The sequence below is a fragment of the Cynara cardunculus genome, assembly GCF_001531365.2.
Source record: "Cynara cardunculus var. scolymus isolate 2C chromosome LG 6, CcrdV1, whole genome shotgun sequence".
Lineage (NCBI taxonomy): Eukaryota > Viridiplantae > Streptophyta > Magnoliopsida > Asterales > Asteraceae > Cynara > Cynara cardunculus.
This window is the reverse complement of record NC_037533.1, coordinates 19,116,107-19,132,106: the sequence shown is the minus strand read 5'-3', so window position 1 is coordinate 19,132,106 and position 16,000 is coordinate 19,116,107. Positions and strand designations below refer to the sequence as shown.

The 16,000-nt window shown below is 36.2% G+C and overlaps 3 protein-coding genes across 8 annotated transcripts in view; 1 reads left to right on the top strand and 2 right to left on the bottom strand.

Annotated features, from left to right (window-relative positions):
* LOC112514249 overlaps positions 1–2,998 on the bottom strand; it is an 8,725-nt gene extending 5,727 nt beyond the window's left edge. Inside the window, exons 1-4 of the mRNA XM_025120581.1 lie at positions 2,571–2,998; positions 1,250–2,061; positions 945–1,162; positions 572–652 (exon numbers count right to left, since the gene is read on the bottom strand). Of these exons, the coding sequence (XP_024976349.1) occupies positions 572–652; positions 945–1,162; positions 1,250–2,061; positions 2,571–2,998 (1,539 nt within the window). The remainder of the gene's footprint in view (positions 1–571; positions 653–944; positions 1,163–1,249; positions 2,062–2,570) is intronic.
* A 3,740-nt stretch (positions 2,999–6,738) lies between these two features.
* LOC112514581 (high-affinity nitrate transporter 3.1-like) lies at positions 6,739–8,488 on the top strand. 2 transcript variants are annotated; one of them, XM_025121133.1, is made up of 3 exons: positions 6,739–6,907; positions 7,175–7,368; positions 7,931–8,488. In XM_025121133.1, the coding sequence occupies exons 2-3, from the start codon at positions 7,239–7,241 to the stop codon at positions 8,413–8,415; spliced, it is 615 nt and encodes a 204-aa protein (XP_024976901.1). In that variant the 5' UTR covers positions 6,739–6,907; positions 7,175–7,238; the 3' UTR covers positions 8,416–8,488. The 2 variants fall into 2 exon arrangements, with proteins under 2 accessions (XP_024976901.1, XP_024976900.1); XM_025121132.1 differs by lacking the exon at positions 6,739–6,907 and having other exon boundaries at positions 6,960–7,368.
* Positions 8,489–11,088: 2,600 nt separating this feature from the next.
* On the bottom strand, positions 11,089–15,554 carry LOC112514271 (serine/threonine-protein kinase AFC2-like). Of its 5 annotated transcripts, XR_003069405.1 has the most exons (13): positions 15,323–15,501; positions 14,366–14,555; positions 13,940–13,966; positions 13,708–13,861; positions 13,558–13,606; positions 13,348–13,462; positions 13,019–13,110; positions 12,762–12,918; positions 12,591–12,655; positions 12,235–12,332; positions 12,050–12,152; positions 11,249–11,631; positions 11,089–11,165 (listed from the first exon to the last, which is right to left on the bottom strand). XR_003069405.1 is itself a non-coding variant. In XM_025120615.1 (12 exons), exons 1-12 carry the CDS (start codon positions 15,422–15,424, stop codon positions 11,564–11,566), a joined length of 1,233 nt encoding a protein of 410 aa, XP_024976383.1. In that variant the 5' UTR covers positions 15,425–15,501; the 3' UTR covers positions 11,089–11,563. The 5 variants fall into 5 exon arrangements, 4 of the variants coding, with proteins under 4 accessions (XP_024976383.1, XP_024976382.1, XP_024976384.1 ...); XM_025120615.1 differs by having other exon boundaries at positions 11,089–11,644; XM_025120614.1 differs by having other exon boundaries at positions 11,089–11,631.
* Between the last annotated feature and the right edge of the window lie 446 nt (positions 15,555–16,000).

The window sequence follows — 16,000 nt, the reverse complement described above, 5'->3', positions numbered from 1 at the left end:
CTAATATCGATATATTTTTGTCAAATTTTTATGATATCGTCAAACATATATTTTATTCAAAAATAAAAACATTACCGCTTTCTCAAAATCACATAAATCCATATTATAATATCGACTGAGATAAAGAATAAAATGAAATATTAAACACACGATGTATCTCGCTGCATTGCGCGAGTACGCTTCTAGTATATATATATATATGTATATATATAGGAGCGATCAAACGTAAATGCTAACTATTTAAGAGAATACGAAAACGGCCAAATCACGTGCAAAATCACATGTGATTTACATTAACGGTCAAAAAGGGGGTGCAGGCGACTTTGGCATGCAACTTCAGGTCTAGGTGTAAAGTCGCGTGAATCACATGTGATTTTGCATGTGATGTCAGTGTAAAATCACATGTGATTAAGCCGTTTTCTTATTCTCTTAAATAGCTACTGTTCTCGTTTGAACCTGACTCTCTCTCTCTATATATATAGGTTTGATGGACCGTATCTAGTTGATGTGAGATTACAAATGAAATACGAAATTGACATGGATAAATAGATTAGAAGTCTTCCGTACGAACCTCGCCATCAGTCTTGAGGATTTCTTGCCCAACTACAAGAATGCTCAACTGCTTGTTCATCATTAAGATCTCCAATTCTATCTGGTATCGATAAGAAGCAACATACAAACCAATCATACATCAAATCAATGGAACATTCGATACGCATAAACCAAACCAAACCAAACCAGTATATCCCACTCAGATGTAAGGGCTAGGGGCATAGGGCATGATGAAAGCAGGCCTTAGGTGCTTTTGGTATACAGACACAACTTTAACAGCAATGGACATGACATGAGAGGACTGGATGACATATGAAAGTGAAGTTCGCGGGTAATAATTTGACAAGGGTAGTTTAGTAATTTACCAAAGTAAATGAGACTTAAACACCAACCTCATTGGAGAAAAGGATGGAGGTGGCATCGACACCGGCATGATGGAAGAGCCAGGCGGCTTGCCGCTGCTTCCACATCTTTCCCCTTCTCACATTCAACACCGGCACCACCAGTTCCATGGTGGAGCCATCGCCATCAACCACCCCATTTCTTTTAATTCTCATTCGAGTGTCCACCAACCACGCGTAGCAAATCGCCGCCACCATTGAACTTGTACCTGCACAGTTTCATCCCCAAACCAGAAATGAAATAGTAATTCTTGAAAATTTGAAGTGATATTGAAATCTTGAAAACTGAAATGTACTGTTTGAATGTCCAGAGAGCACGATCTTTGCTTTTCCTTTGATTTCCCCTTTCAATAGCTTTAAGATTTTGATTCTTTGATTGTTCAAAAACCCATTAAGATCCTGTTGACCTAATTCTGAATCCTTCAATTCGCCACGTATTGGGCTAGGTTTTCTCGAAATTTTGTCTGTGAAGCAAGTAGACGAAGAGATCGATCTTCTTTGAGCGGATTCAACTAGATTTCTAGGCGGCGAAAGGATTTGGTTATTGAGAGAGCATGTCGAGGATGATATTGATCTCCGTTGAGCTGATTCAAGGAGGTGCTTCGGCGGAGATAGGATTTGGGTGTCCGCCGGAGTTGTAGTGGCGGTGGTCTTAATGGTTCTTTTACTTGGTATTAGTTGGGGTTGAGCAGCATTTGGATCGTTCTGAAATCGGGATCTGCGGTGGGTGGATAATCGAGGTGGGACAAATGCAGATGGGTCCGCCGCCGCGGTGGTGGTTGTGGTGGTGGTGGCAGAGGGTGATATTGGTGGTAGTGGTGGAGAGGACTGGTTTTCGAAGCGGGAGCGGCGGTGGGTCGATGCTCGAGGTGGGATCATGTCTGGAGACGTTGTAGCGGCGGTGGCGGGTGGAGTAGGATCGCCGGCGGTGGGTGGTTTGAGGATGTTGGAGAACCATTTCTGGACGGCGGAGGCAGGGGAAACGTCGGTGGGTTGAGGAGAAGAGTTTGAAATAGAGTCCACCGTCGTCTGAGAATTATTACGGCTGTGACTATGCTTCGCCGATTTCGTCAAGATTTCTCCGGTGAACCCATCCACCGACCTGTTTCTGTATTTCCAGTTTAAACCCACATCCAACAGTTTAGTTGATATTCCGTACAAAATATATTTGGTATTGCCTATAAAAACAACTGATTTGGTGTGATATCGGTAATAATCATTTTTAGTGTTTGGATGAATAACTTATATCGGTGTAAAACCGATAATAAAGAGTTTTTGAAAAAGTTAAACTCTTCTAACTTATAATAAGTTGATAAATGTTTTTTTTGTAGAAAAACATAATTTAGATGTAAATTTCATAACAATGATGAATAAATATGTGAAATTGTATAAACTTATCTATAAATTCAACACTGTAGTTTTCTAATAGGTAAATAGGCAATTTTAAACAAATTTAGACATTTAACAGTTAAACAAAAAGAAACAATCTTATTGATTCAGATTTCAGACTTTGGCACAATCTGTTATCAATCAGAAGTGAAATAAGACTTCAAATTTCAGCACCAGTTAAAAAAAACGCCACCTTAATATAATAAAATATGACAACATATAAAGTACCTTCTAGCAGTTCGAGAAAGAGGATCTCTTTCTGTTACGGAAGAAGTCGACAGTCTAGGCCTAGACACGCCAAACCTGGGCGACCCCACCAGCCGAGAAGGAGAATTCCCCTCGGCTCGTGAAGAACCACGGTCAGGCGAAGAAGCCACCAGCCGTTTCGCCTCTTCCAACCATTCTTGAGTCAACCGACTACTCGTACTTCGGGTGCTCGAATCAAAATCATCATCCTCGTCGATCACATCCCCGCCACCGCCACTAAGATTATAAACCTTTTTCTCGTTTTTTACCACTCCAAAAAACATATCGTTCATGAAATCCGCAATGTCAGGGACTTGTTCCTGCCCTCGGCTCCCTTTTCGTCTGTTCTCAACTAGTTTCTTCTGAAGATTCTCGTTTGCAACGCTTTTACTGAATCGTCGTTGATCCATCGCTCGATGTGTGCGAGCACGCTATCGTGCACCGTGATCGGGGTTTCGGAGTCGGAAACTTGGGTGAAATCACTAGGATCTTGGTGAAGTTATAAAAGGAGGTTGATGGCCGGCAAAATGGAGGAACGTCGTCGTTTCGTGAGTGTAGTTTTGCAGGCTCTTCGGCATTATTTAATAGGAGAAGAAATCTATGTGCAAGTAATGAAAGTGATATTTTTTTTAACTTTTCTTTTTGTCGTAAAAATAAGTATTTTTTAATAAAATACACTTTTAGTCCCTATAGTTTGTCAAAATTTCTCTTTTCATCCATGTAGTTTTGAAATTGTAGTTTTCATCTCTGAGGCTAACTTTTATCATTAAGTAGGGAGGATGAAAACAAAAATACATTGTAAATCATATAAAAACAAAACAAGGGATAGTGTGATTACAAAAATAGATGGATGAAAATAACAGTTTTCAACAAACCACAGGGACCAAAAATGTATGTTAATCTAAGTTCTTTTTCCATCTCGAATGATGCTTCATACTTGTACCGTACAAGTAATCGATGTGGCATTGCACGTTTATTTTTTATTGATGATATTGGAATCTGTAGTTTCAAATTATTTATTAATTAATCTAAAACTGTATAAATCTTAAATGATTCAGCTTTCCGACATAATGAGACCAGGTCAAATTGATGTTAAACTAGATATGAAAATTTGATGTGCACGTACTCGCCTCTAATGAGGCGGGACAGAGGCTCATTAGAGATTTTATACCCAAAGAGGGCTCAGGACATGGTCGGGATGATACTACTCGTTTCTAATCCAACTATGATATGTTGTTGTCTATATATATATGGACGGATTCAATTGAAAACCGAGCATCTGTTGTGAACCGAGGGACAAAGGAGCGTGGCACGTGTCTCCTTTTTTCATGGGTTATTCATCATGAAGAATGTATCATTCATAATGAATATGTACTATTCATTATTATTAGTGAATCAATTTAATATGGATTGTGATCGTGGGTTATTTATCATGAATGTTGTATTATTCATCATGAAATTTGTATCATTCATTATGAATAGTCCATGAACTTCACCTTTGTTATTCATATTGATGGACACTGGGGACACGTATCATGCTCCTCCTTGTCCCTTAGTTCACAGTTGAAAATCGATTTGCAATTGAACCCCCCTCCCCTCTCTCTCTCTCTCTCTCTATATATATATATATATATATATATGTGTGTGTGTGTGTGTGTGTGTGTGTGTGTGTATAGGGGAGAGATATTTTGCAAACCAAACTATTTGAATAAACCGTGAAAATCGTCGATTTCATCGTTTATTTTAGTGAAAGAATTTCATGAAATTATTTAATATCATGAAATTGTTTCAAATAATTCAATTCAAATAATTATGGCATTATCATCTTCATTTTATTTATTTTAGTAAATAAATAATTATATGAAACAGTTTTATCATGAAATGAATTATTTGAAACATTTCATCAAATTAAACAATTTCGTGAAATTTTTTTCACTAAAATAAACAATGAAATCGAAGGTTTTCACGGTTCGTACAAATAGTTTGGTTTGCATTTTATATCTCCCCTGTATGCGAAAGATATTGTGAGAAGAAGAGTTAAGGTGAGGGACATAAAAAACGATCTAGACCCTTGATCACCTTTAATCTCAAACTCACTCATGAATCACCCTTGATACGAGAATTGATCTGGTTCATCTCGGTGCATCTCATCCTAATGTGCATCTAATGGTAGAGATCTTTTCTTACACTTCTTGCCTTAACTCTCATTCTCATTAGAACCAAACCCCAGGTTGGGTTTCAGTGAGAAGCATAAGAAGAGACTTTCACATTTGGATCAATCCTAATCGAATGTCAACACTAATGAGGTGCACACCGAGATACACCAGATCAATTCCCTTCTAAAGTGCAATTCATGAGTGAACATGAAATTAAAAGTAACCAAAAGTTCAGATTTTTTTTCTTACGTTTCTAATCATTACTTTCCTTCTGACACGATCATCCGCATATATATTATTGTATTTTGTTATAATCTATTAGAACAATTCTGGTGGTTTTAACGATTCAAATTTGTTGTAGTTATAATATTACTGTGTTTAGCAAGTGATTTAATTTGCTTTTCACTGGTGTTTGTTGCTGATAAATCACCAACTTGATTGAATATCTACCATTAAGTATCGCAGATATTTTCGTGAATCGTTTCTCGAGATGGATCTCGTGAAAACAGACCACGACATTTAACCATTCCAAATACAAACTTATTGGTTTTTGTACTTGTGGTTGAACTGATATTACGTTTTGTGACGTATATCTACAAAATGTAACAACTGATAAGAACTATAAAACTTTGTAATAGAACTCTAAGTAGAACATCCTTTGAACATCGACAACGTCACAGATAGGACATGGTTGACAATAGCAAGTCATCGGGGTATGGACTTCTACCAAAATCGACTAGTCTTTTTAATATTATTATAATTGGATAATCTATTTGTCTGAACAAAAATCGAGCGAGTGAATCTTATTGGGATTTCTGCTAATTCTTCGACTTTTTGAAAGTAAAGGCTTAATTTACTTCTCGTGTTTCGTAAATAACTAGAATATTGAGAAATATCCAAAAAGATACTGGGGATCCGTTAGATTACGGTTTCATTTCGTAGGAAGAAAGAAAGGATTCCAAAAAATCGATCTTTCTTTTGATTGTACGAATATTTCCTACGGAACATTTAAAGAAACCGAAAGTCTTAATTGGATAAATTTCATTTGAATCTTGAAAACGTGATCAATACAAGCTCGAAACTTTCTCAGATCTCCGGAGGTTTCCACGTGGTGCGTTTTCATGCCTCCTGTTAAAGTTCTACGTCAACTAGACTTTGACCATTTATCTTTATATACATTGAAATCCGCTTCTCTCTCCTCCTCAAAGAGTTTTTTTGGAAAGTAATCTAATGAAGCTTTAAATATTTTCATATGGTATCAGAGCCTGTATACACTCTGAGGCAATCTGTATACGCGTAGCCCCTCTCGACACTATGAGACAATTTGTATTCGACTAGCCTCCATTGAAGGGCATGTTAGGGGTTGTTTGTTACCTCTCAATAGTTCCATTAAGAGGAAACTTCTGAATCATTAAGAGGTGAATCTTGTTTATCAAATTTTTTTTGCCTCTTAATGGTTCCAAAACCCTTTGAATGATTTTGTATCGTGAGCCTCCTTTAACCATTCAGAGCCCTAATTTCACTGTAAACAATTACCAAACAATTATATTTCACATTGCATCATATCGTGAGAGCCCCTTAATCATTATAACAACTTAATCATTTTGCACTAAACCATTCAAAACAACCCCTTAGAGTCCCACAAACGGGCTACGCTTGAATCATATCTCCCTTATATATGTTGGGACTTCTTTTCACTTCTCAGTGACTTTTTTGAAAAGTAATCTAATTAATGGGTTCCACGTATTAATTCACACATCCCCGTTACATACAAAAACCTCAACGTAGTTCGGTTATTCATCCATATCCCAACTCAATTTTAGTATGTTCGTACCGAGAGTGTGGCGTATCATCCTTTACCCTTTTTCTATATATGAACAAGATTACGTATTACTTATCTCATACGCACAAGTTACAACTACAAGATGGCAATCGAGTGACTTATTCCAATCAGACGGCCTTCGTCCTCTCTCCACATATCATTCCGTTTTCTTGTTCTCCTTTTTGCCCTTTCCAAAGCTTTTCGGGACGACCAAAAACTTGTTTTAACACCTGATTTTGACACAAACCCTAACTTCCAAACACAACAAGCTTAAAACCCACAAAATTTTGACCCCTTGAGTATGCTTAAGAGCCATCTTATTAAATAAGACAAATTTATAGGTATAGATTATGTTGGATTTGTCTGTTTTTGAATCCCTCAAAAGCATCCCCAAATAATATCCAACATATCCTTCTTTCTTTCTATATGTATATATATGCACAATAAATTGGCTTAATTTCCACATGGATTAAGACATTAACTTATGCTTATTTTTGAAATTAAGACATATCTTGAGGGTTTTGGTTATGATTGTCTGATTTGATAAGCATATGCTACTTATAGGGTTCTATATATAGCAACTCAGAAGTGTGTGAGTCTTGGTTCAGGTTCCTTCTGATCGAATCGACCACTGTTTCAGTTTTGAGCTTCAAGAAAGTGATCATCATATCCATGGAGTTTTGTGGTGGTTTTGTTGTTGGTTATCTTCTGTTTTCTTGTTTTGCAGCAGCTTGCTATGGTGTCACCTTCTCTTCTCTTCAGAAAACTCTTATAGTCACTGCTTCAAGTCCAAAAGGCCATGGTTTCTCTCTCTCTCTCTCTCTCTCTCTCTCTCTCTCTCACACACACACACACACACACAAAAAAAAACATCCTTTTGTTTGTAGTGCATCGTGATCTATCTAGGGTTGATGGTAACAGGAGCTTGATTATACATGTTTTAGCATTCAGCCGAATTAAGACACTTTCTCAAAAGTGTCCTATAAAGTTGGTAATGCGACATTTTGTATTAAAAATTGTTCAAAAAAAACTTGTTAAGAGGCCCAAAAACGTCATATAAACTTATTACAACACCTTTAGATAGGTCGTTTTATATTTTAGTCCTATAAATTAAGTTCTATAAAATAGTCTATTGGGACGCTTAGAGATTGAAGATGTCCTATAAACCCAATTTTGTTGTAGTGAAACTTTTAAATGTTATCATACCGGCACTAATGCATTGAATCCCATCAAAACTTTACGGTTAAAAGATTCAAACTTTTAAATGCTATCATACCGACACTAATGCATCGGATCCCATCAAAACCCTACGGTTAAAAGATTCAAACTGCTATTTCTTATAATCAAAAGTCTGAATCTTGCAGTTCTAAAAGCTGGTGAAGATCAACTCACAGTGAAATGGGCATTCGACCAAACATTCCCAGCTGGTACAGACTCAACCTACAAGACCATAAGAGTCAAGCTATGCTATGCGCCACTTAGCCAGGTGGACAAACCATGGCGGAAGTCCGTGGACGATCTAAACAAGGACAAAACATGCCAACACAAGATTGTTGCAAAACCCTATACACCTTCAAACAATTCCTTCACTTGGACTATTGAGACGGACGTCCCTAAGGCTACGTATTTCGTGAGGGCTTATGCGTTGGATGAACGACAAGTGCAGGTCGGTTATGGCCAGAATACCGACGCTAGCAAGGTTACCGACTTGTTTGATATTCGAGCGATCAGTGGCCGGCATGTGTCGCTTGATATCGCGTCTGTTTGTTTCTCGGTGTTTTCGGTTGTTTCGTTGGCTGTGTTTTTTTACATGGAGAAGAGAAAGGGGAATGTAACACAAAAGAAGTGATTAAAATCTTGAGAAAACCCTAATCTGTAATTTTCGGAACTTCGAATGAAAAGCCATATGCATCCTTGATCTCATCGTTTTCTTTGAGTTATATATAACAAATAGGGTTTGTTAGTTTCAAATAGAAACGTTAAATATCATCAAAAAGTAAGAAATGAATACAACCCTTTACATTTGTAGAACCAATACAACTCAATCTCAACCGTCTATTAGAGGTGGGTTATTATACAACCTTTTACATTTGTACAATCAATACAACTTAATCTCAGCCGTAGATTTAATTTGATTAATATGTGATTTCATAGAAGTTTTGATTGTTTCTTAATATAAAGTATTGGTCATAATTAATGAACTCTATTAATCTTCCATAAATATTCAAATCATAGTAAATGAACTCCCATCATTTCTATAAATATCTCAATTAATTAGGTTGCACTGGTTGTACAAATGGACATTGTTGCATTTGAAATATATCATACATATATATATATATATATATATATATAATCATTGAAAAATCCAAAAAAAACTATTGAAAAGTACATGTTTGATCTGACGCTACACATATAGGTTCATATATGTATCTTCAATTGGATTATTTTCAAGAATTCGCATATGAACTTTTTCTTCTTAAGTTGTAACGCATTTTACTGGTTTTAACGGCTTGGTTTGATAAACCGAACTGACTAAAACAATTTGGTTCATGATCGGTTTGCTAGTTTAAGCATAAATTTGAAGCTGAGGATAAGAAAAAAGTCCGTTTTGTTATTAATATATACTAGGAAAAGGGGCAAAAGAGTAACGGAAAGAAAGGAAATCTATTAATTAGAACGCACTGCAACAAATTTTGGTCTATAGAAACCAAAGGGCCTTTGGTCTAGCGGTATCATAGTTTTTGTCATCCTAGGAGGTCAGGAGTTCAAACCTCACCAAAGGTAAGGAGTGTATGTGAGTTTATTTGTTGCATTTGCTGTATATAAATATTATATACTTCAAAAAAGAATTAGTTTGTACAACACTAAATGTTTAAGTGTTTTAATAGATTATTTTACATAAACTACTTGCACATTTCCTAGTTAAACATGTAGAATAAATAAATAAAAATTACGTTAGTCTTTACGTTCAGGATTACGTCCTCATCATCGGATAGAAACTCAAAGATAAAGAAAGAAACATAGAATATCAATACTGTCTGAACTAGAAGCTTGAAAAATATGTATAACCGATGAGAAATTAAACTGATACACAGATCTGGTTTAACCGAGAACAGGAATACCCTTCAGATCCTCAAACCCATAACCGACCCGATGTATTTTCTAGCATACAGATATATAATAAATAAGGGCAAAGTGCATGAAAAAGTAACGTACTTTAACTTGATTACTATTTTGAATAACATATTTTCAAAACTTTCATTTTGGTAACTAAGATGTTAAACTTTAAACATTTAAGTATCTCGGGTAACCGGTTGAAGCATTAATCGGTTACCATGCTGATATGGCAAGTGATGTGCTATCTAATTAATGCTTCAGCAAATAATACTGAGTTGGATATCACATCACTCGCCACATCAATATTGTAACCGGTCAATGTTTCAATCAGTTATCCGGATACTTAAATGTTTAAAGTTTTACATTTTATGTACCGAAATAGAAGTTTTAAAAATACATTACCCAAAATAGAAATCAAGTTAAAATACATTAATTTTTCATGCAATTTGCCCAATAAATAATGATATAAAAGTTATAAACTTGTTTAAAAATAGGGTGAAAAAATGGGATTCTTATGAAGTTGTATTGGTTTTTCTTATCCTAACCATTAATATATAAATAAATAATTATTTGTCAAAGGTAATAACACTTCCTTCCCATGTGGCTTGATGGCTTTCAACTTTCAGTTTGTAATCCAAAAGGTCACGGGTTCGAAGTGGAGGAGAGAGAGAAGAGAGAAGAAGAAAAGGTATTCTAAAATACCAATATTTTGCTTCTTTTATTTTTGGAGCTGGTTAATTGTTGAATTGTTTGATGCAGAATTATTAAGAGACTCTCATGATATAATGTAAAATAAAATATAATTGTTTGGTAATTGTATACAATGAAATTAAGACTCTTAATGATTAAAGAAGATTCAGGATACAAAATCATTGGTTTTAGAAATACTTTTTTTTTGTCAAACAAGATTCACCTCTTAACAATTCAGATGAAACTATTAAGAGGTAAACAAACAACCCATTGGTCCTTATCATCGTTTTTATTAAATAAGATTTTTGATCATTGTCATGTTCAACCGGCCCCTAGTTCGGCGCTCATGTTTGTTTTTATTTATGTTCGGTAATTAGATTTTTCGAGCCTTATGGCAACAACTTCGTATATATCACATGCTACTTTGTATCTTTGGTTACATCCTTTGGCAACAATGAGTCTAACTCCAAAAACCCGTCCTCCTTTGATGATCGCAATGTTTCCGTTCAATGTGCATAGTTGTGATCACAAAATTCCCTTTTGTGCATCCTTCGTAAAGAGCGGAATAGCATTCATCGTTCTTGGAAAGGTGAAAATGGAACACACCTTTCATTCGAAGTCATCATCGACACAACAAAAGAAACACGAAAGCATTCTACTTCAATCGGTTCAACGATCGTTGACCATACAAATACTTGATTTAACGATCAAATAACGAACAAACCAATTAGATTCACAACTTCTTGAATGGAGACCGACCAATGTTATCCTTCCAAAACACATGTATTGTTGCATATCAAGCAAATTAAAAATTAAATTACAATTGCTATTTACTGGTCCCGACACCACGAGGATCGCAACGGGAATTTTACCGGTTTGTTGTCGTGTGCTTGGTGCCGACAATAGAGTCTGAACCATCTCAGCAGCTCGGATCGTGTCGGAATTAATACCCATCGGTCACGGAACCATCTCCTTCATAAGGGGTTTACTATGTGCATTCGAGAAGTTGACCTGGACGTCAATGCATATACTTGCTACTTGCCCACGAGAAATGTGCAACTTGCAAGAGAACTGCGGCTAACATGAACGTTTTGGGCCCAACTGCTTAATACCGTCTAAGATTATCTCGGGTGAAGAACGGATGTCTTAGACTCTCACGTGCTGTTAGTCTGTCCAAAGGATCGTACCTAAGAAGCCCTTGTAACAAATGAATGAGATCGCCCGCTGAATGGTCTACATGTTGCATGATCAAGTTCTGCATTGGGAACCTGATTGGTTAGCTCGAGTTAACCAAACTGAACTAACCCAATAAACCTAACGCAAATGCAGCCTCTATCCCGAGGGGTAGAGACTCTTTACATGAAGACCCTGGTTTGCAACGCAAGAATTAGAAGGAACAAGTAAAAAATACGCTTAGGGTACATTTGGCATCCAGACAGGACGGGCAAGAGTGAGGTAGGCACGTGAAAGAATTACGGAAGGTTTTAGAGTTTTAATTTGGCATGGGTAGGTTGGTAATTTCACAGTATTGTGCAAATATCGATGGGACTAAAAAAAAGAACGTCTGTCACACACTCAGCACTCGATCTTGTCCTGTCCCAGTATTTTTTGTTTTGTCCAGTCCTACGTATCAAACACACTCTAAAGAAAAAAAGATGTTTTTGTCGAAGAACCTGAAGACGAGGTAGTTTCAAAACGGCTTCAACGCTTCCTCTGGAGGTGGCACCCTCCGGCCAGTCCAGCCTACCCTTTCTTATATACTTATCTGCATGTCGGCTGAAGAAAAAAGAACCATACGGTTATAAAAATACACAAATTGACGGACCCGAAAAATAGTTTCACGAAAGGTAATACTAACTCTGCTTTCTTCAACATGTGTTGAGGCAATGCACCGAGGACCATTTCCATCATTGCAAGATGTTCCAAATTCTCGTGTGTTTGGAACAACGCCTCACCCTGTCCACATAGATTTTTAATAACAATCCTTAAATGCAGCATAATTACTACACCCTGTCCCAAAATAAATGTCCACAATGGAAAAAGACCCCGTTCTAAAAATACGTAACTATTACATTTTTTAATTGACTAAATGACAATTTCACACTTAACAATAGAGTAATTAGGAAGTAGTGAAAACGCTTATTTTGGCACAAACTAAAATAGCAATCTAGACACTTATTTTGGGTCGGGGGCGTACAAGGTGAGTCAACTTACCGAGCAAAGCTCAACCAGGATGCAACCTACACTCCATATATCACATGGATAACTCCATCCAAGCCCTGTTGAGAACACGAATCAGGACTCGGAGGATGATAGCAACATACGTAACAAAGAAAGAAAGCTGCAGAAATGAAATTATCAAAAAAAAACAAAATGAAGTACTACCTAAGATAACTTCCGGGGCACGATAATGACGTGTAGACACTACATAGCTCTGTCCATGACGGTCATATGTCGTGCTACCAAAATCGATCACCTTGATAGCACTAGACTTCGGAACTCTTTTGGAGTAAGAACTATCTTTCGGAGACCTTGATGAACCCTAAACAAAAGATAAAACTCAGCTACTGTTAAGGCATCAGCATAAGTGCACAACTAAACCCATACGGTCACCATGGAATGTGTAACCCAACCATCCTTACCTTGTAATCAAGAACCTTGACGTATTCGGGAGACACTAGAAGGATATTCTCAGGCTTCAAGTCGGTGTGTATTAAGCGCAGATCATGCATAACTGCAATTTATTCAACAGAATTGATCAATCCATTCGGTTTATCACCTAAGTACAAGAATTTAATTATCTAATTGTCTAATTCAAATTTAGACAGGTAACTGCCTCAAGAGGTTTTATTTTTCCTTTTTTAAGTATAAAAGTCGATGCATCCTTTTATTGAAAAACTGCAATCAAGACTACACAAAGAAGAATAAAATAACATATATAAATAAGGTAGAACAAGTGATTGCTACACACATGCTATACATTCCAAGAGTTGTCGGCCAATTTCGCGAACTAGATCAATGGGAAATGAGCGATAATTGTTTTTGCGTAGAAAATCATATAAGCTTGGTCCAAGCTTCTCAAAAACCTGTTAAGACCATGCAATCCATCCAGAGTTTTTACCCCAAAACATTTATCAAATTGGGGAAACAAATCACCCAAATAAATCATATTTATACTTACGATACAGATATGGTTACGATAGTCAAACCAGTTCCTTATTTGCACACAACTGCAAGAAATAAACCAATTTAACAACACAAACCCATAACACAGGCATGATTTCAAATATGACATTGCAGAAGGCAAAGACCAATTTAATATGTTACTCACCGATTGCCACCTTTATCATGTTTACCAAGCTGTTGAAGCACATCAATTTCTATCATAGCTGCCTCACGGTATTTCTTTATCCCTCGGACAATTTTAACAGCAACCATTTCCTCCCTTTCCTTGTCCCAGCATTCTAACACTTGGCCAAATGTACCTGAACGGAACAAATATCGATTAATTAGACACATTACAACAATTACACACAATTAGTTATACTAGCAAGAGTACTCACCTTCTCCCATTTTCCCATGAATCTTATCTGCAAGTTACAGAAAAAACAGACAAAAAAGAACAATCAGAATTTATTAGAAGAATAGCAACGATATCTGAAAGCCAATCAACAAGGTTTCACCTACTTATTACACTGAAGAAACTAGCAACTTCCGGGAAAAAATGTATAAACTCAAACAGGAGGGCTACCAAATAGTTTAAAATAATGCTAATAAACTGTTGATTATGAAAAAAGAACAACACTTGATCCAAAAGAAACTTAAATAATCCATAAATTTTGAAATGGACAAAGCAAAAAGGGCAACCAATTTGATTAAATAATATGTCAAAACTCATAATATGTTTTATCAAGTATATAACATCGCATGCAAATAATCACCAACAATCAATAATATAAAAACTATCTGATGGTGTAAAAGGTAGTTACAGCGAGAAGTTAAATTATCTCCAACTGCAAACACATAATGCCCATCTTTATCATCTTTGCGCCATGGCGGAGAACCATTTCGACCACCATGCTTAACAAGGGTTGAACTAATAGAGTCCGAGGGCGCCCATGCAGGTGCAAAGCTGGCAACATTTCCAACATCTTGTCCACAAAACAATCCTAGCTGAGCCTACACACAGGCATCCATTCATGTTCCTTTCAATATAAATAGTCGCTTTCCCTTACCAAGAATATCTTAATGAAAAAACTTATACCAAGTATCACGAATTAAGAAAATCTTCAATATGGTCAGTACAATAACCACAAGATCATTAACATACAAAAATTCAATTGGATGGCATACAATAAAACCATTTTAAAAACAATTAAAATCTAAACTTCATCACCATTAGTAAAAGTATTCTCCATTTTCCACTAATTTACTCATACCTATTACTCTCCAACAAGTTTTTTATATTCTCTTAGGTATAAATAAAGTCTTCACAATCGAAACAGTGATTTCTGAGCGATGTTGCTTCAACATATGACGCATCGGATTCATAGCTACTTACAATCCTAGATTTGTAAAATTCAGTAAGATCATCTAAAAAGCAATCTTATATATGAAGATCGAAAGAAAAATTAATCGCAATCATTATAAATTACAGATAATATGACGATGAAGTTAATCCCAACCCCAATTCACAATTCACAACATAAAAAACACGAGAAAATTATAATATTTACAGGAGAAAAGAATTAACACCACAGGCAACAGAATCTGAAAGAAATCATCGCAGATCTCATAAGAATCATAGATACAATCAATCATCACACACCAAGTTTCTTTTACCCTTACCTGAACCCACGACTCCAATTTCGATAAAATCTATCAAAATAAAATACGAACAACACAAAGAATTAGAGAAATCAATAGAAAACAACCAGATCTGATACCTTAGTAACCTGAGGACCAACATCCCAACCAAGTCGCTGCCGTTTTCTTGGCCGGAGATCCACAGGACCCAAAGGAAACTCGGTAACGCGCTCCATCTCCATAACCGGATACAGAAATTTCACAAGAAGCTTTCGATTGATTTTTACGATCGAGATTCTAAAAACAAAAATCTGTAAGAACAGATGAAGATATGCGAAGAAAACCTAATCCTAACGCAAACATGATATCGACAAATGACATTGTGACACGTGAGTTTTGTGTTAACCGTTGATGTTATCAAATCGTGTGGCCTTGATTGATTTGCCTCTTTTGGGCTCGGGCCTTTGAATTAAGGAATATATATATTTTTTTTCAAAATTAAATTATTTAAATTATAATTACAATTTAAATTAAGGAAAAATGGTGATTAAAACATAAATTGTCCCGAAGCCAGAGGAAACTCTGGTGGAAGTCTGCAGCGATACTAACGTGCAAAATCGTCCCACTGTCTTAGGGGCTGTTTGGCAGTTGCTGAATGATTTATGCAGAATAGTTAAGAGGTCAGAATGGTTAAGAGGGTCAGAATGGTTAAGTGCTGAATGAAATAATGTTGTTTGGTAACTGTTCTCTGAATGACAGTAAAATTACCATTTTAACCCTCTGAATGATTTAGTACTGAATGAAATAAAGCTGTTTGG